Source organism: Hypoxylon fragiforme, assembly GCF_022984875.1.
Source record: "Hypoxylon fragiforme strain CBS 206.31 chromosome Unknown GGS25scaffold_1, whole genome shotgun sequence".
Lineage (NCBI taxonomy): Eukaryota > Fungi > Ascomycota > Sordariomycetes > Xylariales > Hypoxylaceae > Hypoxylon > Hypoxylon fragiforme.
The window spans coordinates 2,160,934-2,185,855 of NW_026054756.1; the positions used below are offsets into that span (position 1 = coordinate 2,160,934).

Below are 24,922 nucleotides of genomic sequence, written 5' to 3' on the forward strand. Positions count from 1 at the left end.
GAGTAGTTACATAACTAATGCTTGCTAGCTTCGACGCTATTATGTATTTGACCTATCGATAAGAATAGTGCTACCAATAGATAGCGATAACAGCACTAAAAAGGGATTAGCGTTAAGCGTCTAAAACTAAGCGTCTCCTGAAACAAGACCTGGGCAGTTAAAATAATTGGAAGTTTATTAAAAAATGTCAATGCGGGAAACTTCCACACATCGTAAAGCCAATTCACTTACTCATAAATTCACAACTCACACATATCCATATCATATCATCCCATCCCTTTTGCCCCCTTTTCCTCTATTAAGTCTTGACGACTCTTCTTCCATCTTAACCTCGACTGGCGACATCATTCTTGCAGGCACGAGTTAAAGTATTGCTTTGCTATTCCTTATAACCTTGACTTGAAATAAATAACAAGCAAGACCTGGATTTATATTTCCCTGTCATATTTCCGTCCTACCGCTACCCAACCAGCGAACGAACGTAGTGGTCCTGTTAAGAGCCATCATGTCTAACCTATTTTCTGGGATGTAGGTGGATTGCTTTCCTTTTCTTGACTTCCATCTTTGGCCTTCCTTTCTTTCTATGGGCCCAGCCAGCCCAGCCAGTCCAGTGCCCCCTTTCCCTAAATCATTCTTCATCTGGATATGTTCACATCCAATTTGCATGTCCCCATTCCCTTGTCCATGATTTGACTCGCATGGATTCGCATGGGCTATTAAGCATCATTGATGCAATCAACCTTGAAGTTTAAGGGATGACGATTGCACAACAATACACGGCTTACAGCCTTGAGCTGCTTGCCAGGGTAATATATTTCCATATATTGTTTGAATATTGTTTGAATATTGTTTGAAAAGACACCCTACCTAGCTAGCTACTCAGCAGCATGCACATGTTCAGCCCAGCCAAAATCAGCCTCATGATACCTAACCTTTACTACCGTTAAGGACGGTTGTTTGGGTGGCTCTGGATCTTCAGCTTGCAGGTCAATGCTCTGCATCCATGAATGTCTGAGAACAAGTGGACTTACATTGTCCTCGCCGTAAGAACCTGGCAAGACAAATAAGCATATAGGGGCTGATACAATCAACGACGTGACTTTCAAGTGAAGTCAATTGTCCTGGAAAGCATCTATATGTAGCAAGAAACCGAGGCAAAAGATAAAAATAGCAAGAAGGGTAACTGCCTGCCTGCCGACCTACATACCCATAAAGTCTTTTCAAGACAGACTTGAGGCTAGTACAAGGCCTGTGTAAAGTCAGTATTTGTATTTTTGTTTCTGTTTTTGTTTTGTCTTGTTTTTTTGGCAGCAGCATCGCATAGTCTCGACAAGCTCGCTCTCTTCGCTTCCGTTTCTTGACCTCACTGAAAGGCAAAGCTTCTTGGAGTTGTCACTACTTACTGCCTCAAAAAGGCAAGGCATTGTCTCTTGGCGGAAACAAACACCTGGGCACCTTAGCTACCTACCTCCTACCTAGCATTCTGAGTTGGATTGTTTCCAAGTGCTCAAGTGCTCAAGTGCTCAAGTGCTCAAGTGCTCAATATATGCAAGTGCTCTTATATGGATGCCGCTATCACCAGTTTGGATTTCCCATTTATAATAGGTGGCTGAGAACACAAAGCAGTAGTCACAGCAGCTTCTTTCCCCAGCGAATTATATAGACCAGTGCCTCAACAAGATTCGATTGGTTCTTCTCCACTACTTTCACCAACTCCATGGGGAGCCCACAACAAAGACATAAATGCTGACCGCCTATCTCTAGAAACGCTCGATTGAGAGGGACTTCGAACAAGGTCCCAGGCCAGAATAAGAGCCCCGTTTCAACCAGCAGCAGCCATCCTCACTCTCCCATCGACTTTCCCCAAGGCCACCACCAGCAATCCTCAAACTCTGCACCAAAGATACCTCCTCTTCCAAGCTCACCATCTTTAGCTCATAATATAGGCATGGATGACTCTAATGCTAGTGGTGACGACATCATCAATGCCTACCACTTGCCTCGGCCTCTACCACTATGGCTCAATGCGCAATACGGGAAACATATTGTGAAGGGAAATTTCATGACCTTGAGCGCGCGGCCTAAGACCGTCGAGCAAGGAGAATGGATTGCGCACCAAGGTGAGTTTGATGGCGACTGATCACATATACTTACTTAGACACTAGCCATCTAACCTACTCTAGTTGTCGAACATTACCGCAACCTGTGGAATTTCGTACGAGTAATCCACGAGAAGGAAGAAGACGGAACCACGATCTGTAATCCTCAAACTTGTCCTCGAATGTCGGCTGGGGCGTAAGTGCATCTAATCAACGGCGGGCGGGGAACTGGTGTCACTAACCCGAACTAGGAACCACTCATTTACGTGGCTTAACAACAAGCGCGAGCCAGTCGAGGTGCCAGCTTACGAGTATATCACATTGATGCAGCGTTGGATTTCCGGAAAGATCGATGACACAGAAATCTTCCCCACTGACACAAATGGTGTCTCGTTTGCGCATAACCCGGCTATTACCACCACACCACTTTCGCAATTATCGAATCCTGGAGAGAAGGAATGGGTTGGTAGTCGAAGCGGTTTCCAAGAAAGCTTTGTAGAAGTTTGCCAGATGATCTTCCGACAAATGTTCCGTGTATACGCTCACCTGTATTGGGCGCATTTTATCGATCCGTTCTACCACCTAAACCTCGAGAAGCAACTGAACAGTTGCTTCAGCCACTTTGTGTTGACGGCCTGTGCGCTGGACATGCTCGGACCGCAGGAGCTTGAACCAATGCAGCCACTGATTGACCTTTGGGCGAGCAATGGTACCTTCCCGCCCGGCTCGAAAGCGTACGAATATGCGAACCACAAGGCTGGTGATCGATTATTGCAACTTGCGAACGTCGCTTAGAGAGCGCCTGGCCACTCTACATCACGACGATGAAAAAAAAATCAAAATTTTCATCAAGGTCACGTAGTGAATATGGCCAAGTATACGTCCAAGTTCGAATATAGATCATTATATCCAACCAGCATGATACCAAGTTTTTCAATGAAGAGAAAGAAGAACCCGGGATCTTATACGGTTACTTGCATCATGGAAAAAAGCATAGTCAGGGGCGGGGGCGGAAGCTGGCGAAGAAAGGCGTTCATCATATTTGGAAAACCGTCATGATGCATAGGGGAGGCAAAGTGTGCATGAGTTCATCGGCTGCGTTCGTATGAAACGACGTGCCGGGGGTTTCCTATGATATTCAAAGTCAAACTGAACTCGCAAGTTTCGTATTCTGTAGATCTATCCCATGGTGTACCACTGGAGAATAAGACGAAATCATCAGTCGAGCTATGAACGTTTCCAATGATCTTGCTATCTATATCTATATATTTAGAAACCCTCTTCAAGCGAGTTGGTGATACACCGGTAGGTCTATATTAACGTAACGGTGGTCTTTGAATGAGAGAGTGACTTTGCGAGGATAATACAAAGTACAGTACATGCATACATACATACCTACCTATGTACCTATACACTAAAGCAGCCATCCCCGGATACGTACCTATGTATGAGCTGAGATCATCAGAGTTCACAGCTCTGGAATGCCCCGCATCGACCAACTAACCGAACATTGAAAGGTGCCTACCTAGGTACCTACCTACCCTCTTGACTAACGTTGAAGCAGAAACAGAAACAAGAATATTTTTTGTCGTAAGAGATTTCTTACATCTACTGTATATTCCAAATGTACTTCCACATACCTAAATCTATTTTCAACAGTGTGACATAGGTAATGAATTTCACCGCCGCCGCCGCCAACGACGACGACCACCTGAAGCGGTGCTGGAGGATCCAGCACTGCAAGGGCTGTCTCGGGCAGCAGTCTGATTGCAGTTGGTGTCCATTTGTATGTTATTATGTATTATGTATTGATTACCGCTATGCTCTAGGTATTGCAATCTGACAAAAAAAATCAAATATCGCACACACATAGTCATGGACCTGCGTCCCCAACCGCCACAAAGTGCCCTTCCTCGCGCCAGCATGGGACGACAATGCGTGTCCGCACTGGGCGGAGCGCTGGGAGATGCGCACGCGGCCGCTTGGGTGTCAGGTATCGACGATTACGACGCTGACATCGCTCGTATCGATATTGTCTACACTTGTCCTCGTGTTGCTTGTTACGATTGTGGTGTTTGGAATCAACAAGCTAAAGAGGTATGTATAGCAGGGACAAGAACAATGCTGGATGGTGGAGGATATGGAGGTATGACGGGCGGCAGCGACAAAGGGATCACACGAGGATGAGAGAAGAGAATAATGATAGTGCTCAAGAACGAAACAGCGAGCGCGAGCCTTTACTACCATCTTAGGGTACTACAGAAGCCGGCAATTCAGTCATAGCAAAAATGTAGTTGTCAATTAACTCATATATATCATCTAATTCGTGCAAAATTTTCAACCAGAGCTGACCGGAGGAATGATGGCGACCTCGTCACCATCCTCAATCATGGCTGTAGAAGACTCGTTGTTGGCATCAGGAATATCGACATAATCGAGGTTGACTGTCACGAGACAGGAACTAAGAATTTTGTCTTTGAAACCACTGTGCCTCTCATCTAATATGTCGAACAACTTCCAAAGGGGAAGCGGCGCAGGAAGTGTCTCAAATTCTTTCGAGGTAAACGAGCTTGCACTTGCGAAGTATAGAATGTTGAAATGGCCTTTTGGTGGTTTAGGGATTGCCCCCATTGTCACATGAACCGAAGACTACCTAGGTAGAACCAGATGGGAAATTCAAATCTGGTAGTGGCTTGTTAGCTACTGCGCTTCCATTTATATTGCAACAAGAGAGTATGAATGGATGTTGAGTCAGAGATCTTGGTGATAATGAAACATCATTGATGGTCAGATAATACATGCTGTTTTTGTACATCATTTCAACGTGTGGGAGCCAAAGGCAAATAATAAGAAATTAACTTACCAACTGTAATATGAGAGTACTTAGTATTGTCTTCTCAAGTTGTCGGTGATCACCATTGAACCAAATATTTTCGGTATGTTGAAGGTTGAAGGAAGATGGAAAAGAAGAAGGGAAACTTTTTTTTTGTAGGAAAATTTTAAAAGAGAAAGGCGCTAGTAATGAAAAGAAAAGATTACTAAGCCACATGCTATGGCAGTATGAATCTGTGATAGTATCAGTACTAGGTAGACCCATCCAATCATTTCACTATGAAAAATGAATGCTGTTTCGCGATTCCTTGTCCTTCTAGAAAGAAGTTGAGAAAGAAGTTGTACACTTGAGGAATCAGATATTTGGAATATACAGAGGTAAATCGTATCACGCGAAAAGTAACGGTCCGGGTGTGAATTGTTCTTTATTCGCAATGCAGAATGCCCATCATAGTCCATAGACTCCCGTAACAAAAGGAATCTTGATCGCGGATGCTGTATGATCCATTACTGCTCGACCGTGGTCGCAAGATAGCAGTGAATATCCGACTCCGCATAATTTTATAGCCTCCTAAAGAACCTCCCCTCTATCGTAATCGTCGGGCCTCGCGCTCGGACTCGAGTAGGCAGAGAATATCGTCCTCACGAACTGCGAGTTTCAAGTCAGTTTTTCCTGTATCCCAAGCTGTAAAAAGAGCAGAGATTTCAAGGTTCGCGCACCTGGTCCCTTGACGTTTCGGATAATGCTTCGGGTCTGGTCGTCCATGAATTCAACACGGACTTGGGTAACACCACCGCGAGAACCTGTAGCTATTAGTTTTCGATTCCTTGAAATGTCGTGTCGCGTTTCCTGAATCGTGAGGATGCAATATGCACTGAGGGGATAATACCAGTTCGGCCCAAGACGCGGGTGACCTTGACAAGCTTGACGGGTTGCTTTGATGCCTCCATTGTTCTGATCTGAATAGATGATCCTAGGATTTGATTAGATTTGAATATCGCGTATAGGCGGAGGAGTGTTGACCGTACTTGGTGATGAGGTTTTGCAAGGGTTATGCTGCTGGGTCGTGGATATGGAGGAGGTTTGTTCGAAAGTCGATGGAATTTTTGATAATGTCAGAGAAGTTCTGGATCTCGCTAAAGCTGTGGTAGTTGTGGGTAGGGCTTTTTTTTCGAACTAACTAACTATTGCATTATCGATAAGAATTTTGTTTGTGGATAACTACCTAGGTACTTGACAATCGCTGACACTGGCTTATGTATTTAACACATATAACACATATTATGCTTCATACTATGCTTATGGTTTAGTTGCATGATCAAATAGGGGCAAGTATTGTGTATTTGCTCCAAATGGTGATCAAGATAAAATAGTATCATACGAATCTATCTACCTAGGTTATCTAATAAGCACTCAAATAATCCTAGAATATTTGTAACATTTACTTTCTTTTCATTCATCCTTCCAACGTACTCATCATTTTCCTATGCGGTAGGGTATCAAGGCTAACACAGGCTGCAGTACACTATTATTCCCACCATCACGATAGTTGAGCCACTTTGGCCTCAAGCTCTTTCACCCATTCATCTACTACCTTCATGTTGGCCGTCATAGCCGCCCCCCCTTCGCTTATGGTTGTTTCCACCTTCTCCAGACCTTCTTTCCATTGCTTGATATCAGCAATCATCTCACTCTGTGACTTCTCAATACGTTCTAGCGTTTCATGAGCAGTTGCTGCGTCGGCATGAATGGCTCTCAACGACCGGAGTCGGTCGAGCAGGGGGGGCAGAAGGGGTGCTAGGCTTTCAATGGTCGGAAGAGTTCCATAGAGTGCATTGATTTTGGCTGTCTGCTCCGAATCGTCTGCTTCGACTGGAGAGCCACCCGAAGAGGCTAGTGATTCTTGAGCCACCTTGGCAGCCTTCCTTGACTTCTCCAATTGCTCGGCTTCTTGGGTGAGTGTTCGTACTCGACGGCTAATGCTGTCGAGAGATGAAGTGGACGCCTCCGACAACGTCAGGATCTGGCTCTGGAGTGCCTCTAATGTAGGCATAATAGCTCGGGGTAGTCCACTGCCTTCCAATTCAGGCATGGCTGACGAGGTAATTCCAATAGCCTTTTCTAGAAGGAGTAATCGTCGATCGAAATCGGCAGCTTTGGCAAGGGCATGACTTTGTTCGTAACTCGGCGCATATGTGATAGTATACGTCGCCCCATTCGCCGCTGACTGCTTTAATTCCTGGTCTTCTTCCTTCGTTTGCTTGCTTGCGGCTGTCGCTTGACCGGGTCGGGTTGTGATTCCTCTCTCGGGCAAAGTGGATATCTCCTCTAATGCCTGGCTTAGCGATCCAAGGTCCAGATTCTGATCTCCTACAGCCTCTGTGGTGTCTGCCTTCCGTTTGCCATATTCTTCCTTGGCTTCTTCAATCTCACGTTTCAGGCGCGCAATCTTCCTCTCAAGATCTTCGCCTCCTTCATCGTCGCTAAAATCACCAATTTGTTCGGTGCCGTCCTCTAGAATTCGCTGTCTTCGACTTGAGGTTTTGTATGATTTTCGTTTCCCATTCAATCTATCGGAGAAATCCACATCTCGAGCATCGACTTGGGCGGGTGAGAATCGAGACCGAGCTGAATCTATGCGGAGTCGCGAATGAGAGATACCTGGCGCGTCATCGTCATCATCGTCATCGAATTCGTTCTCTGATTGTGTTCGTCCTGCCGTAGTCTGAGGTCAATCAGTACAAGGCACATATAACGGCAGCGCACCGGATATATATTTACCGGAATGGTAGAGTTATCGTCTGTTAGTTCGGGAGTCTCGTAGATGTCGGGTGCAGAGTCCTTGATTTGAATTAGCACGGTAAACGGAGCTTGAGAGTGGAACTTCAACATACAAGATCTGGCAATGCAGCATACTTTCGATTTAAAGCCATATTTGAAGGTTGTGGTTTGGCATGTAGGAAGCTGTGATTGCTTCCTTTCCTGTTCAAAACCTGGAGTTGTTACTATTGGGTACACCTGGTAGCGTTTGTGTACATAGCATCAACATTGAAATGATTGAATGTAGGAATTCTAGAGTCAATTCCATTTGCCAGCAGCACATTGAAGTTACACTGAGCTTGAAACCTTGAAAGCCAGATGTGGCTGAACTTGTGGCTACAGTTGATTGGATAGTACATCGGAGTACATAGAACATACATATGTAGTATGTACTACTAGGTACCTAGTAACTACTAAGGTTAGGTGCATGTGTATCACTGCAAATTGATCTCAGCTTGCTTGACGCGTCTGTTTCAATGTTGGTTCATGTCACTAATCGTGGCTATGTACTTCGTACAATACAACATTAAATAAACGCGTCGTGCAGCGTGCTTACCCTTTATTTTGGAGGTACCGGTACGTAATATCTTGTAGGCACAGTACATCTACACACAGGCATCATGCAGTTAATAGTTATGTACTCAAAGTTGAGCTGGTACATACCAGGTCATACCTACATAGGTAATATGTATTACCTACATAAGGATTCACTACATGTACATGTGCCAGCGGCATTACATGTATTGAACGTTTGACTGGAGTTTCCCTTCATGAATGGCTTTTAATGTTTTTTCTCACACATTCACATACACTACTTATGATCATTCAATTCAATCAATTGATCACTGCGTTTTGGTTCTCTACCATCCTACTTTAAAATACTCTCATTAATCTCCCCCCCCACTACCCCAAGAGTCCCTATATGCCATTTCACTCTTTCACTCTTTTACCTAAATTCACCTTCATACCATCATTCACCAAGTCTCGTCTCTCTGCTAAGCCCAATTCTTTCCACTCACTACATGCAGTTCATTCATGAGACGTTCTACACAGGGCTGACAGGTAATGCTCAGTTACGCCCACACTTTCTAATTACAATTCTACAGGGCTTTGTTGCTATTCAATCTGGACATCAAATCTATTGATGGAAACTTCATATACCTAGTATTGATGCACTGAGATGACCATCATGGGAATGGGTCGAACCAACCCACCAGCACGAAGGCATGTAGGACTAAGCAACAAACAACAACCAAGGCCTCTTTTATCCATGGTCCAAAATCGAAGCACACATCAACCCAAAGCTGGATCTGGGGATGATAGATCCCCAGCTCCTACCAAAATGAAGGAAGCTAGACCTATCACTGCACCACCTGAGAGTAGTGATGAGGAGGAATATGATAAGAAGCGATATGAAGATATAAAGCCAACTATCTTCACCAAGGCTGAATCATCTGCCTCGCCACTTAACAACTCTCAGAGAAGTGTGAAAGATGATTCCAAGTCGTCATCTCAAGAAATGAGCACAAGAGAGACTCGTCGAGGGGGTGGGCCTTCTAGCTCGGCTGGTTCGAAGAGGTCTGCTGAGGATCCTTTCCCGGAGATGGGTGGCCACCTGAAAACTGCGCACGGTTTCACGAAGAAGAGTAAGATATCCAACGCTAGACAAGCAACGTACGGTGGTAAGCCATCTCAATCAAGAGTCTCACAACATAAACCATCAAAGTCATCCGCTCCACGGTCCGGTAAGTACCCTAGCTGCACATCTTGGCTATCGCTGCCAATGCTAACACCGTCTTCACTTACTAGCTGCATCTACATCAATAAAGAAATTGCAAGGCTCAACAGCTAGCCTGAACTCTGGAAGGGCTCTCACACCCCTGTCAAAGCCCTTTATTAAGGGGGAAATCAGTAGCCCAGAAGAGACCAAACCCTCAAAGACCTTCATCAATAAGGCTACTTTGCTAAGCTCAAGTCCTCAAAGTGTCAGGGGTTCATTTCGATCGAAGAATTTGCTGGTAGATGAATCCCCGAAAAAGGGAAAATTTAGACTGCTCGAACTAGACGATGACTCAGATGCTGTTGCGAAGAAGCCGGTAAAGGACAGTCAGCAATTAAAGAAGTCCAAAAGATTCGGCAAGTCCAGGGCCAAAAAGCAAAAGGAGTCGCCGGAGCCCGTATCAGAGGAGGCCTCTCAGAAGCCAGCTTTCAAGTTAGCTACTTTAGATGACCTAGATTTCTCAGATGGAGGCAACAACGACTTTGCTGCCTCCTTCGAATCCGTAATCTCGGATGACGAAGCTAGTGATATAAGCCTGGAAAGTTCAGCTGTTACGGCAAAATGTCCCATGTGCCACGAAGTTGTCGACGCCCAGCTTTTAGCCAAGCATTCCGATCATGGCAGGATGAACATCAAAAAGCAAGCGGCTTTCTGTAGGTTGCACAAGCGGCAGACGGCGTTGAGTTCTAGGAGCCAGAATGGATACCCTAAGATTGACTGGGGAACTATCGGCAGACGATTTGACAAGCATCAGAATTTCCTCCGAGAAATTCTGGAAGGTACTCGACAGTCGCATTATACCAATTCCTTGAAGGAGAATATCGAATCTGGAAAGAATCGAACGGTGTTAAAGACCGACGATAGCCTCACGCCAGGCTATTACGGACCCCGGGGTCTCCGTGCCATGACGGAGTATATCCTTCGGACATTATCTCCCGTCATCCGAAAGCGCGCTATTGAAGACAGACTTGTTTCTGCTAGAGGTTATACCGGATATGTGCAGGCCGTTTTGGTACCTGAGCTGACAGTGCGTTTGATCATGGAAGACATGGACGTTGACAAGGACGACGCGCGGGAAATCATGCAGGACAGCATTGAAGTCGGAGAGCTCCTGCACGAAGATGTTGGGGATATCATTGCAGGTGTGAGTGACGAAGAGGACATATAGTGAATCGAACGGCGAGGAAATGCCTGGGCGACAAACCAACGCATGCATCCACCCGAAGAGGCGCACGCGGGGGGCCGTCACGATGCGGCCTAATCTTCCGCTGTATTTAATATTATGAACTCGGATCAACATGGAGCACTATGTACTAGGCATTCATGTTAATATTTTAACAACTGCTTAGGTGCCCTAGATATCTAGGTACCTACTCACCTACAGCAGTTTTTCTAGGCACCATACCTATGTATGTACACAGGTATGCATGAATAGAAGACCCAGGTACCCGGATTAGCATGGCAAGGCACATGTGCAGAATTTGAAGTTGCTTGTATGTGTGCAAAGCGTGCATACCTACTCAGCACCTACTAGGTAGTAGGTAGTATGTATTGCGTATCATGATAGAGTATTTGTCAGAATATTGTGGTTCTAATGTGCGTGGCCGGCAAACGCCCTATTCATAGTATATCCGATGCACTCGGGAATTTCCCTGGCCATGGATCGTACCTAGTAGTGTGATGACATGCCTGCCCGCGCGCCGAGTTGCAGGATCTCTTTGGTCTTGCGGGTTGTCGCTGCTTGCGTACCGTCACACCCGCGGCATCTGGAGATACCTACCTATACATGCATGTACCTCGTGTGTACTCTGACGAAGGACATCGCCAGTCGCCAGTCGCCTGATACAAGATCTATTAAAAGGCGGGCTAAGCGCGAAGTAAATATTTTTTTTATTTTTTTTATTTTTTACCGTACATATGTAACTAGGTTAAGTAGGTAAGAGGTAGGTAGGTATTCATGGACGATATTTATGCAGGCCATCGTTTTCATCTCATATCGTTTCTGCAACTGATCAAATCTTACATGGCCGGAACCATAGAAAAAACCAGCTGGGCAAGGGTCGGTATGTGCAAGCATGCGCGCATTGTGCGCAAGGCTCTAGATTTCAATGTTGGGAACTTCAATGTTATGGAAGACGAAGAGATGATAGTACTATGATATGTACCTATTTAGCTGCTAGCTAGTAGCTAATAGCTAATAGCTATGTGCAGTACGTTACGGAACTGTTTCGCGGTTGCGACAAGGATTTCGGTTAATAGTTGGACGCTATAACTTCGTCGTTTGTGGGGCTTAGCTGGAACCTACTAACCTTAGGTATGTAAGCTTTTGGGGTTGGTGAATACCTCAGTACCTGACCTCATGCAAAGGCCGTGAGATGACCATAGCAGTTTTTAAAACCCGCAATTTTGACTTTCACCGACGCCCTGGCACGCGGCAGTAAAAACAGTTCTAACCTTTCCAGCTCTTATTATTAAAAGTTATTATTAAAAGTTATTATGCCGTCAAATGGAGTGCATCAAATGTTCCTTCAAGTTCAACAAGTTCAACCGTGCACTGTAATTTTAGCCGTCGTGCCCGTTCTCTTCCACCCCCGTACCGTACCCGGGCCTATCTGACATCCAACCATCTAATGCGGCGGAGCAAATAAAGTATCCCTTTGAACGTTACAAGGCAACATAGGCAACAAAACTACTAAAAATAAACCCTAATACATCTCTTTTAATCCACTATATCCACATTTACCCACAACCCCATATATTGATCCAATTTTACTTCAAATACAACGCGATACAAAGTTGGCCGGTAAATATATTAATCCGGTAACTTATCTAATGCAATTAATCTCGATTTTAGAAGCACCCAATACGCCGGCGCAGCTGTGCCCAGCTGCCATCTAAGTTGACGATATTGATCCAGCTACGCGTCGTTTGAAAGCTCCTCCTAATCTTGAAGTTGGAACGCGTTTTGCTCCAATGGAAATCCCATCGCGAGACCCCAAGGCACGCGATCTCCTATCCTTTTTGCATAGCAAGCTTACTGATCACGTACGATCTTCAAATAAGAATCCATCTTCCTGTCAAGCTCGTCAGGGGAATAATATTTGGGGACGTTCTCGTCGAGGATTAAAAACATTATCGGGAAGTTTATTAAATATGGAGGTAAAAAAGACACGATCTCGATATGGCACTTGTAATGTAGCTGTATGTAATTCTAAGTACTGTTGGTACAAGTGGCATACGCAAAATTAAGTGGTAAATTATGTACCTACAGAATAATTAGATTTTATTGGATATTAGATTTATGGGACGGTGGGTAATTTGGCTTGGTTGTATCCTTGTTTATTTTTAGTAACTTTGTTGCCTATGTTGCCTTGTAACGTTCAAAGGGATAGAGTGCCACTTTCATACCTACAAACATCAAATAACTGTTTTAAAGCAAATGAGCAACCTATTGCACTGAGCAAATGCGGCTCTTTTTTTTTTCCATGTATCGAGTCACGGGCTTATATATGTTCGAGTCATTTTGTTAATAGTAAAAAGCGAAATAGTCAAAGCAAACTTATAAGTAGGTAATCCTTGGATAAGCGGTCAGTTATGAGTTATGACTCTTGCCACACACAGGGCCAATATACCCTTGCTAGACAGAAAATGAACAACAGATAGATAATAGTACATTACATGCTACCATCCATCCACTGGTACAAAATAGTATACCGCATGCCCGCGATCTTACGGACATTGGCGCAACCATTGTACGATTTGAACATCTTACGTCACACACGTTCTGTGAAGCTCGGTATACCTAAGGGGAATAGTGTATAGGGCTTTTGGGCGCAATTGAGTCTTACTACAGACTGTCTACAGTATGTAGGCATGTATCAGCCATGCGGTAGAACATCAACGATCCGCTGCTAAAATAAGATGTCGGACGTACCGCCATTTGTAGTTTTCAGACGCATATCAGGTTCAGCTTTGCAGCTTTGCAGCTTTGAATCTCACGCAGAGAGGGCAGATTATCTCTTTCTTCACAAAAGGGGGGGGGGGAATGTGGAAAATAAAAAGTGTGTAGGCAGATTCATGCGTGTATATATTAGTAGTTACGTGTATGTTGGTACAGTCTGTACAGATGCTGGTATGAAGACTCGAAACTCTAATAAAGACTTTTGTACCCGTCACCGTCATTCAGTTGCATCATATCTACAATAGTACTTGAGATACTACTAGTAGTAGACTGGTCATATATACGAGCTTGAAGATTTACAGTCTAAGTTTCATAAGACAAAGAGTGACGAAGTGGCAGCATACCTTAATATTATGTATGCTAATTCGTATTAGATGTCTGGCTTAATAAAACCTATGAGTGCTGTTGAAACGAATCTGACCATCAATATTTAAATGTGTGCGATAAGTACCACGATAGGTTGGGGGGGGATGCATGGCGGCATGGCGGCATGGCCAAAAAAAGATTTGGTTCCACTGTTAATACTACTAGTTAACGTTAGTAGTACTAGATACATACAATCATACTAAGGTTGGTGCCGTCGGTGCACGTACCACTTAGAATCACCCCAAATTTTCATGTAGTCTGACACGACCGCACCAGCAACTAATAACCTAACTACCCTAGGTAGTAAATTAGCAGGTAACAGCAATAGCAGTTAGCAGTAACAGTAGCCCTGGAGCCCTGGAGTAGTAATAGGCAAGAGACACACACAGTGGTGACACACTACAAGCAATAGTGTAGGAACATTGAACATTTCAAGGTTACTTCCCCTTGCCTTCTTACTTCGTTTTTTTTTTTGCTTTTACCCATTTCGCCGCATCCATTGTGGCCAAATTAAATCCAAAAGTCCAAAAGTCCAAAATATCATTCAAGCTTTCAGTTCTATTATCAGTTCTAGTATCGTGATATTAAATCCACTATTTTTCATCGTCTCTTAGCGAACCTATAACCTCCCTATACCCCCGATCTGTATAGCCGATACCTACCTTTCCCCCCCGGTACCCTACGCATAAAGATCGCAGTCCGCTCTCCTCGCGCGTTTAGATCACCCGCCGCATAGATATACAATACATACATACCTAGGTATCTTACGTTTATACCTACCTACCAACATTGAACCTACTACCTACCTATACACATACCTACCTCCATATATCGTAATTATCTGGCTTGCGATACATGCCTACCATATCTATACCTCGCTGAAAGGGAATGACTTGGGTCTTTCTTCCATGCATGGCGCTTCCCTATTGATTCTAAGCTGCGTGGACCGGCGTGAGTCTCAGTGACAATGACGAGGGATGACGGCCGCATCACCTCCTTTGCGAGTTCCAGCAGTGGACACTCCAATATCACCGTGATGCCACCAGTCCCTACTCGTTCAGCCTCGGCGTCCTCAACATCGAATAAAGCCACGCCGAAACCTATTAAGACCGAGCATAACAAATATAGGTGCGTCGTTGTGCATTTATCTACTTACCTATATTCTCCACCTTTCCTCCTTTTATAGCTCAGTTACATTGTAAATTACTAGACGGTCCGAGCTGTCGCCCTATTGAGTTCTCGTAAAAAAAAAAAAAAAGAAAAAAAAAAGGGAAAAAAGGAAAAAAAAGTCTCGATGTATTCGATATTTTCAATATCTTCTAAGGAAGAGGAAAAAGGGAAGAAAAGAGTTAGATAGGATCATGGGGGATATCATCTAGGAAGCCTTCTACCCCTCGACAACAATCCTTTGTTGCCTGTAATTGATATCTTGAACCAAAGCTCCTCCACGCTAACTGTTAAATGCTTCGCGCCATACTAGGCCATTTAAAGACGACTCTCAAGTCTCGCCAACCGCATCTAACCATCGTCTCGCTTTATCTCCCACTTCAACTTCATCTAGTGCCTCCCTACTCGATAGCCGCCGAATGAGTGACCTTACCAACTACCGTCGCGACCTCGCCGTTCTCGACCCATCTGGTGGTCGCGTTCCCCAAATCCAGCGAGATCCTCCGACCGCGAGCCCGAACTCTCAGCATAACATACCTCCCTGGCTTGTCAACGGCGGTGTAACCGCTTCTCCAATTGCCACCAGTTTCTTTAACGATTCAAGTGACAACGTATCCACCGCCTCCCAACTTTCGCCCGCATTTCGTTCAGGTACCGCGCGGCCAACCCAGGCTTCGAGCACCGAATCCCCCGACGTAGGCTACTTCCCCGAGGATAGGCGACCGTCCGCAGCGAGCGTAGCGACAGCAAGCAGTCAAGGCTCCAAAAATAGTGGCAGCAGAGGTGGCATTAGGAAATTACAAGGCTTCTTTGGTGAGGATTACCCTGGCCGCGATTCATCCGAAACGAGCCTTCCCCAGCCGTCATCTCAGAGCCAACCAAAAGAGCAACGGTCCTACTCCTTTACTCGGTCTTCCCGCAGAGCAAGGAATGATTCCAATGCCACGGACCATACGCGAGAACCCTCGCCGTCGTCTTCCAGGCCACGAACCCCAGTTCCGTCAAGTGATGTTGTACCATTTTTATATCAGGAGGCTAACGATATCGCGAAATATGGTGAAGCCCCCGTACGTGACATGCTAGCTGGTCCAGACAAAGAGCGCTTTGCACAGGATAATTATGCGCAAATACCGCCGAAAACCTCGTCTTCCAACCGTTCGGGGCATTCTATCGCCCATCTAACTGGCCACCACCGCCACCACAGAAGTATCGATGATCCAAACACGCTTAGACCGGTAGTGAGCCGCGAGGACTCAATACTGAGTATGAGTCTTCAGAGTATTCAGACTATGAAGGAAAGGGGAGCATCTGCAGCTGCGTCTCGGTCACGAGCCCAAAGTCCAACCCCAAGTAGTGCCAGCAATAGCAGCAGACTTCCATCCATCGATGGCCAAACTTCGCCGGGCGCTCCTGGTAAACGGGGGTTGTTCGACCGTTTGCGACGACACAAGACCAAGGATGATTCTCGTTTAAAAGGGTTGCCTGGCTCTACACGCTCTCTCGTTCGCTCTACCTCTCGACAGGACTTGAGGGGCTCCCCGTCGTCTTACGATAAGCCCCTACCCAGCCTGGAAACCCCTCGTCCAAGCACTGCCCGTCAAGCAACCTTCAATAACAAGTTCCCCTTCTCCAAGAAAGGTCGCCCACAGAAATATTACGAAGACCCCGATGATAATATTGGCCCAACGGATAGGAACGACAAGGGCATGGTTTTTCACCTCGACACTAATCTTAGCGATATGGAGGGTATCTTAGCACAACCTCCACCGTTGACACCTATGGAACCGACGATGTTTCAACTGGCAGACGTTGAACTTGAGCCTGTCTCGGCTCAAGGAAACGGGGCGTGGAATGCGCCGGACAGCTGGGCTGTTCGCCGCACCGCAGAAGAAAGAGAGGCACACGTGCCTGAAGTTGACGATGTTGGCACGCCGCCTCGACCTGAAGAGAAGATGAGTCCTCACTGTATACGAGTATTTCGCGCCGACGGTACATTTGCCACCGTGCAGATGCCATTGACCTCGACAGTGTCCGACGTCATGGCGCAGGTTGTTAAGAAGACTTTCGTCTCCGACGGCCTCGAAAACTACCATATCGTTTTGAGGAAGCATGACCTATCGCGGGTTCTAACCCCCGTAGAGAAGCCACTGCTGATCCAAAAGAGATTACTACAACAGGTCGGATACGAAGAGAAAGATCGCCTTGAGGACATCGGCCGTGAGGACAACGGATACCTATGTCGGTTTTTGTTCTTGTCGGCAAGGGACAATCATTTCACAGTAAGTCCTCAAGATCTTGGACTCGGTAGGGCCACCAAGTTCAATCATGTGGACCTTTCCGGCCGGAATTTGATTACGATACCCATCTCTCTCTACTCCAAGGCTACCGATATTATCTCTTTAAACCTATCTAGGAACCTTTCGCTCGATCTTCCGCGAGATTTCGTCCAAGCATGCAGCCAGCTGCGGGACATCAAGTACGCTAATAATGAGGCCCGAAAACTTCCTATCAGCGTCGGGAGAGCAGGGAAACTCACATATCTTGACGTGTCGAATAACCGTTTAGAAGATCTAGAACATGCAGAGCTTGGCCGTCTGTCAGGTCTGTTGAAGCTGAGCTTGGCAAATAATCGATTGAGCCGCCTACCACAAGAGTTCAGCGCTTTTAGGTCACTTCGTTCTCTAAACCTCTCTTCGAATTTCTTAGACAAGTTCCCGATTTTCTTGTGTGAGCTGGAAAGTCTGGTGGATATCGACGTCAGTTTCAACTCGATCTCATGTCTCCCCGATGAAATTGGAAAGCTACGAAACCTAGAAAAGTTCGTCATGACGAACAACCGACTTTCAGGATCGTTACCGTCGACTCTTCCTCAACTCTCGAGCCTCCGCGAGTTGGACATCAAGTACAACACACTTACTGCGATCGATATCGTATCTGAGCTTCCCAAGTTAGAAATTCTGTCCGCGGACCACAACATGATCCCGCAATTCGTCGGAGGCTTCTGTCGAGTACGCAGTCTGAAGTTGAATTCTAACCCGATCACGAAGTTTGAAATAACTAGCCCCGTGCCGACTCTCAAGATGTTGAATCTGTCGAGCGCTCAGCTTGCCAGCATCGATGGCTCGTTCAATAACATGTTCAATTTAGAGAGGCTCGAGCTTGATCGCAACTATTTTGTGTCCCTGCCTAATACGATTGGTAACTTACGGAGGTTGGAGCACTTCAGCATAGCTCACAACTCAGTGGGTGAGCTACCACCAGAAATTGGATGCTTGAGCGAGTTGAGAGTGCTAGACATCAGAGGGAACAATATTAGGAAATTGCCAATGGAAATATGGTGGGCACACAAACTAGAGACGCTCAACGCCTCCTCGAATGTCCTTGAGTTCTTTCCTAAACCCGCCTCTCGTGCACCTCAAATGCCAGGGGATTCTCCAACCCCGTCACTCCCCAACACCAACAACAATAGCAATAATAACAACAACAAAACGCCAACTGGGCCTTTATCTCAAGCATCCAGCGCTGAGGAATTGATGCCAGATGGATCGCGTCGGCCTAGCCAGGCTTCAAGCACATTGCTCAGCGTCGGTCCTTCTCCTGTTCCTTCCGGGCCAGACCGGAAAAGCTCTGTTGTTTCAGTCTACGGAAAAGGAGGACGAAAAACTTCGGTCGTTTCACGAACCACAACAGCCAGTAGCGTTAATGGTACTGGATCTGGAATCGGAACTGGAACCGTAACCCCTTCCGCGGCGTCTAGGAAAGACTCTGGGCTTTCCAATCGACTGACTAACACGTTTGTTAGCTCGCTAAGAAACCTCTATCTTGCTGATAACCAGCTCGACGATGACGTGTTCGATCAAATTACGCTCCTTACCGAGTTGCGCATTCTCAATTTGTCGTACAACGACCTCAGTGACATGCCACAGCGCTGCATTAAGGGCTGGGCTCAGCTGGTTGAGCTTTATCTGTCAGGCAATGACCTCACCAGCTTGCCGGTGGATGACCTGGAGGAGTATAGCTTGCTTCAGGTACTTCACATCAACAACAACAAATTCACGAATCTCCCGGCCGATATCTCTCGGGCGAAGAAGCTAGCAGTCTTGGATTGCGGAAACAATTCTCTCAAATATAACATCTCAAACGTGCCATACGATTGGAATTGGAATCTGAATCCTAATTTGCGTTTCCTCAATTTGTCAGGAAACAAACGATTGGAGATCAAACAGACAAATCTTGGCATAGGGTCCCAGAGTCGTGAGCAGTACACTGATTTCAGTCGATTGCTTAATCTCCGCGTGCTTGGTTTGATGGACGTCACCCTCACTCAACCAAGCATTCCTGATCAAAGCGAGGACCGCCGTGTTAGAACTTCTGGCTCGCTAGCAGGTCATTTACCATACGGTATGGCCGATACGCTAGGTAGGAACGAACACCTTTCAACCATTGACCTAGTCGTCCCAAGGTTCAACTCGTCTGATTCGGAGACACTGTTGGGCTTGTTTGACGGCCAGGATCTCTCGAGTGGTGGCTCTAAGGTTGCCAAATATCTCCATGAGAACTTTGGGCACATTTTTACGATGGAACTGAAGGCTTTAAAGACTCGCCAAAACGAAAGTCCCGTTGACGCATTGCGGCGTGCATTCTTAGCTCTTAACAAGGACCTTGTTACCGTAGCCATTGAGCACTCGGAGAAGAGGTCATTGTCATCTCATCGTGGCTCCTCAACACCGGTAGTCCTCAGTAAGGAGGATCTAAACTCTGGAGGAGTTGCCACGGTCGCGTACCTTCAATCTCAAGAGTTATATGTAGCCAATGTCGGCGACGCACAAGCGATGCTTATCCAGTCCGATGGCTCACATAAGATTCTCACATGGAAACACGATCCAGCAGAGCCAAGCGAGCGTCAACGAATTCGGGATGCCGGAGGTTGGGTGTCACGCCAAGGAAAACTGAATGATTTGCTTGGAGTGTCTCGCGCTTTCGGCTACGTTGACTTGATGCCAGCCGTACAAGCAGCTCCGCATATCACACAAATATCCATAACGCCGCAGGATGAAACGATTTTAATTGCCACGAAAGAATTGTGGCAATATTTGACACCTGGTCTAGTGGTCGACGTAACTCGATCGGAACGAGGAGATCTTATGCGCGCCGCGCACAAGCTACGAGATCTTGCCATCGCATATGGGGCAACCGGGAAAATCATGATCATGATGATCAGCGTCGCTGACCTAAAGCGACGCCAGGAACGATCAGCACGCTTGCATAGAGGGCAAAGCATGTCGCTCTATCCGTCGGGCGTCCCAGACGACTTCCAATACCCGGCCAAGCGAGGAAGAAAACCCAAGGGCGAGGTCCAAGACTCCACCCTACACAGGCTTGATCCCGAGGTCCCTGCTCCTACAGAGAAGCCTTCTATTGTTTTCACTGATATCAAAAATTCAACCAATCTGTGGGAGACGTATCCCTCGGCCATGAGATCCGCGATAAAACTTCACAATGAGGTTATGCGACGGCAGCTTCGGAGAATTGGTGGATACGAAGTCAAGACTGAAGGTGATGCTTTCATGGTATCTTTTCCTACAGCCACCTCCGCTCTATTGTGGTGCTTCGCCGTTCAGACCCATCTACTCGACGTGAATTGGCCTTCGGAAATTCTCAATTCGGTTTCCTGCCAGGAAGTATACGACAAGGAAAATAATCTTATCTTCCGAGGTTTATCTGTCCGAATGGGTATTCACTACGGTGAACCGGTGGCCGAGATCGACCCCGTTACACGTCGTATGGATTACTTTGGTCCAATGGTGAACAAGGCGTCTCGTATCTCTTCGGTCGCTGACGGAGGTCAAATCACTGTCTCTGCAGACTTCATCTCGGAGATTCAACGTTGCCTCGAGACATATCAAGAAAATGATCGAGCCGGATCTAGGGGTTCCGATGATACATTTGACGATGATGTCACGTCGTCGTCCATTAGAAGGGAATTGAAATCACTTAGCTCTCAAGGATTTGAGGTTAAGGAGATGGGCGAGAGAAAGCTCAAAGGCCTTGAAAATCCAGAGTATATCTATTCACTGTACCCCCACGTCCTTGCCGGCCGTATCGAACATCATAACAGTGGTGTAGCGGCTGAGCTTGCCGAGAAGCCCGCGACAGTACAAGGCGGAAATGATCTTGGCATGGATCCAGAGATCATTTGGTCTCTATGGAACGTTAGTTTACGCTTGGAGATGCTGTGCAGTTCTCTGGAAGAGATGTCTGGTAGAGGCCTGCAACCTCCAGAGACCGAGTTGTTGGAGCGCATGAGGCAACGTGGCGGGGAAGTCACAGAACGATTCCTGTTCAACTTCATGGAGCACCAAGTCAGCCGCATAGAGGTATGTTTCCTTCGACATGACAAATTGCTAATTGTTCATTATATCCACTAACTCTTCGTAGACTTGCATATCTACACTCTCGATGCGACATATCGCTATGGGAGGTGGCCAGATCACCTCATTAGATGATCTTCGAACACCAATGGCTGTTGTTCTTGATAATCTTGCTATCCAGCTGGCTGAGCTCGAGCGCTACAAGGCCAAGTTCGGTGATCTCACCGATAGTGACGATGGAGTGGCTAGCACCGATCAAGAGTAAGGTATATCAGTCGCAGCTCGATCACCTCACACCACACTCTACCTAGATTATATTTCAACCTAAAACTATCCTCGAATCCGCGTCTCTACCCATCCCAACCAACCAGGCATAGGCTCCCACGTCACAGGCTTGAATGGGGCCAAAAGTCATCTTCCTATATAAATCTGCCCCTCCTGCAATGCGCTACGAAGAGGATAATCATCATGACTTAGTTCCGGTCTGGCAAGGTTGTTTCTTTAAACAGTCATGGATGGAAGGTTGGTTGAATGAATTCGCAGTGGATACGGACGTCCTGCGAGCAGCCGAGCAGAGCCACACGTGGGAGATAACACCCTAATCGCTACAATGGCCGCTCGCCAATAGCTCTAGCGTGTACCTTTTGGAAGCTTCCCTCTGGAAACCAAACAAATCACAAGGTGGGTTCAGATATAAGTTCTTCGAAATCACTGTTACATCTCAAGACACGGCATTCGAGAGGCGATTCTCTACAGTCACGGACACGGACAAGGGCATAATTGGGACTCTATGCGTATTATCTATCGTCATAATCACGCTACTCAAGGCGGCGTTTTTTCCTTTCCTTCCTTTCTTTTCCACTTCAGTGGTGGGTACTGGGGGAAACAGGGAGGCCAATATCGTGAGGATAGTTGGGATGGATAGGCTCTTTGCTTGAGGAGAGTTTCCAAGATTCCCTCTGTATCTTATCCTGCTACTTGTTATGTATTTGCTTTGTATTTGTATTTGTTTTTTTATTGGCCCCTTTGTCCTTTATGATACTGGATAGGATAGGTTTAGGTTACATGTACGTTCCTGGCTGTCGCGCGTGCCAGCCTGGCCAGGCCAAAGCACCCAAACACACAACAAGACAAACTATTACGGCTTTCATCAAAAGAAAACCGATACGGGCACACGCATCGCATAACGCGTATATGCAAAAGCTGTTTGGGGCGCAAACTGGGGAGGGGGGGGGGGGGGGGCTTTGTCTGCTTAATCAAGTGTAGGTAGGTAGGTAGGAAGGGAGGAGTCATCCAGCTCTGTATGATAGGCAATCGCATCTGCATATTCAGATGCAAATGCAAGCACGCATACATACATAGTTATGTATGCGAAAACGAAGAAGGCTAAAGGTTGTGGAGATGGTTAATGGGAATAAGGGATAGGGGATTCAGGGTTTAGGGTTTGGGTTTAGGAGTAGGGGGTGATAAGAGAGGAAGGGAGGGAGAAAGGGGGGGGGAAGGGGGGAAGGATGAGGAAGAGGAAACTTATTAAGTAAAGTAGTAGGTAGTAAGGTAGAAGGTAGTAGAGCAGAAAAGAAAAAACTGTAACAAAACTGAACCGTTGCGCATAGCCAGACTTGATATCTTTCTAGGTCAGGTGCCTACCTGTGTGCTTAAGAGAAAAGTTCTTTGATGACCTGTAGCGGGCACGTAGGTGACATCAATAGGTGAAGCAGTCTTTGGTACATAGTTGGATGAGTGTGTTTATGTGCCTACGTTACATATAATACTTACCTACCTACCTACCTAACCTAAGGTAATGGCCTATATTGTGTTTTAGTAGTGAATGATAGGGGTAAGTGCCGTGATCGTAGAGGATGGCTATCTACCATCCATGATACATATATAGATAAGGCCGGCTGGTTGACTAGGTTTAGGTACCTATCTAGTAGTATTGTACAATTTTGAACGCTGACCCAGGGGTGATAGATAGAGGCACATATGTAAAGGGGTAAAAGGGTCAAAAAGCCAAAAGAAAAAAAAAAAGAGAGAGAAGAGAAAGGAGAAAAGAGGGTGGAATGACTTACTGATCATCATGTGTGTTTGCTATGTTCAATGTTGTTTGTTAGACTTGATTGCAACTTGATGGGATTTTTCTGTTATGTGAGGAAAGGGGATGGGTAGGCACATACCTAATAGGGGTTTGGTTGCAAGGTTATATTTTGTCTTGGTTTCTTTCTGGGTACCTAGGTAGGTAGGTAGGTATTCAGACGTAGAAGTCATCGTTGGATGTGGATGGATGGATGGATGGATGGATGACTATTATTAAGATGGGTGATGCTAGAGAATGAGAGAGAGAACGGAGAGATGATGCCGGGGGATTAGCAAGTCTCCGTTTGGAGACCGAGATGATTGTCTACTGCTACATATCTACCTACCTACCTACCTACCTAGGTACTTTCGCGCGCGCAGATAGTTATGAAATATCCCTATCCCACGAGCTCTACACCTACGTACCTACCTAGATTGGAGAGTTGAAACCGTGACACAGATACAGAAAACTGCCTGTCAGCCAAAAAAGAAAATACCTACCTACATGTCAATTTTGAGGCTTAAAATATGCACATAGCTATTACCTTCCTTCGTACACCTACATTACCTATGCCAATCTGTTCTTGATACATGATAACTATTCAACTAGGTTAGATAGATAACCTACCTACTATCATGTAAGCACTTACATGTAGGCATCCTCACAGCCTACATATATGTACCTAGCATAGGTAGCTCATACATATCTAACATCCCCGCACAAACGGGATACCTACTTGGGTAGTTTGAGCGCGGCTACCTGCTTAAGGGGCAATCTTATATACCTACCTACCCAGGTTACAGATGCCTGACCACACCATAAACTACGTGCTCCTCTCTCTCATTTATCTTTAACTCACCATTCACGCAAAGAAAATAACACACATACACACACAATTTAAGTCAAGTGGAGCTTTTCGATGATTCCATTGCAATTCAGTTTCTCTCTTCATTGATGTGAACGAATGACGCTATGCTATGCCGTGCTATGCTAAATACTAATACTAATCCTAATACTAATACTGAATGAATAAATAATACCATGCAGACCGAGACTACCTTCCCAAGCTAGGCCTCTACCTGTATAGATAGATGCCTAGACCCGTGCCGGTCAATCTTGAGTCGTAAAGTGATCATCTTGTTTGTAGAATAGTAGGTACCTGGGTTATTAGAGGTATGTGTGTGAAAGGAGAAAAAGGGGTGATGGGGGGTATACTCTGATATCAATAACTGTGCATCGCTTCGATCCAACAAAAAGAAGAAAAAAGGAAGTGATGAATAAGAGAAAATAAAAGCAATAGCAAAATAATATCAAGGCCAAAAAAAAAAAAAAAAGAAAACTCCTTCGTACAATTACTTGTCCAAGCTGCTGTAACCCCCCCTAAAACATGATCGATATGTATATCATATAAAAGTCATCCAATCGGGTAACGTCGGCGTCGTCTACATTGC

General features: G+C 45.8%; 7 protein-coding genes across 7 annotated transcripts; 4 read left to right on the top strand and 3 right to left on the bottom strand.

Annotated features, from left to right (window-relative positions):
* The first annotated feature begins 159 nt into the window (after positions 1–159).
* GGS25DRAFT_470255 (Mob1/phocein family protein) lies at positions 160–3,458 on the top strand. Its single transcript, XM_049259223.1, has 4 exons — positions 160–528; positions 1,765–2,120; positions 2,184–2,295; positions 2,351–3,458. Exons 1-4 carry the CDS (start codon positions 506–508, stop codon positions 2,892–2,894), a joined length of 1,035 nt encoding a protein of 344 aa, XP_049121414.1. The 5' UTR covers positions 160–505; the 3' UTR covers positions 2,895–3,458.
* Positions 3,459–3,573: 115 nt separating this feature from the next.
* On the top strand, positions 3,574–4,383 carry GGS25DRAFT_470259 (uncharacterized protein). Its single transcript, XM_049259224.1, has 2 exons — positions 3,574–3,885; positions 3,973–4,383. The coding sequence occupies exons 1-2, from the start codon at positions 3,772–3,774 to the stop codon at positions 4,204–4,206; spliced, it is 348 nt and encodes a 115-aa protein (XP_049121415.1). The 5' UTR covers positions 3,574–3,771; the 3' UTR covers positions 4,207–4,383.
* Positions 4,384–4,436: 53 nt separating this feature from the next.
* On the bottom strand, positions 4,437–4,730 carry GGS25DRAFT_516933 (molybdopterin synthase small subunit CnxG; the record flags this gene model as incomplete). Its single annotated transcript, XM_049263298.1, has 2 exons — positions 4,437–4,560; positions 4,612–4,730. The coding sequence occupies 2 exons, from the start codon at positions 4,728–4,730 to the stop codon at positions 4,437–4,439; spliced, it is 243 nt and encodes an 80-aa protein (XP_049121416.1).
* Positions 4,731–5,518: 788 nt separating this feature from the next.
* GGS25DRAFT_512413 (ribosomal protein S28e) lies at positions 5,519–5,882 on the bottom strand (the record flags this gene model as incomplete). The annotated part of the gene is made up of 3 exons (XM_049262787.1): positions 5,519–5,580; positions 5,652–5,735; positions 5,822–5,882. The coding sequence occupies 3 exons, from the start codon at positions 5,880–5,882 to the stop codon at positions 5,519–5,521; spliced, it is 207 nt and encodes a 68-aa protein (XP_049121417.1).
* Positions 5,883–6,278: 396 nt separating this feature from the next.
* Positions 6,279–8,093, bottom strand: GGS25DRAFT_470267 (Dynamitin-domain-containing protein). Its single transcript, XM_049259225.1, has 3 exons — positions 7,827–8,093; positions 7,714–7,773; positions 6,279–7,657 (listed from the first exon to the last, which is right to left on the bottom strand). The coding sequence occupies exons 1-3, from the start codon at positions 7,863–7,865 to the stop codon at positions 6,473–6,475; spliced, it is 1,284 nt and encodes a 427-aa protein (XP_049121418.1). The 5' UTR covers positions 7,866–8,093; the 3' UTR covers positions 6,279–6,472.
* Positions 8,094–8,720: 627 nt separating this feature from the next.
* GGS25DRAFT_32999 (uncharacterized protein) lies at positions 8,721–10,959 on the top strand. The gene is made up of 2 exons (XM_049257887.1): positions 8,721–9,497; positions 9,562–10,959. The coding sequence occupies exons 1-2, from the start codon at positions 8,933–8,935 to the stop codon at positions 10,698–10,700; spliced, it is 1,704 nt and encodes a 567-aa protein (XP_049121419.1). The 5' UTR covers positions 8,721–8,932; the 3' UTR covers positions 10,701–10,959.
* A 3,691-nt stretch (positions 10,960–14,650) lies between these two features.
* On the top strand, positions 14,651–22,058 carry GGS25DRAFT_33041 (PP2C-domain-containing protein). The gene is made up of 3 exons (XM_049257890.1): positions 14,651–14,987; positions 15,340–21,403; positions 21,465–22,058. Exons 1-3 carry the CDS (start codon positions 14,827–14,829, stop codon positions 21,660–21,662), a joined length of 6,423 nt encoding a protein of 2,140 aa, XP_049121420.1. The 5' UTR covers positions 14,651–14,826; the 3' UTR covers positions 21,663–22,058.
* Positions 22,059–24,922: the final 2,864 nt, after the last annotated feature.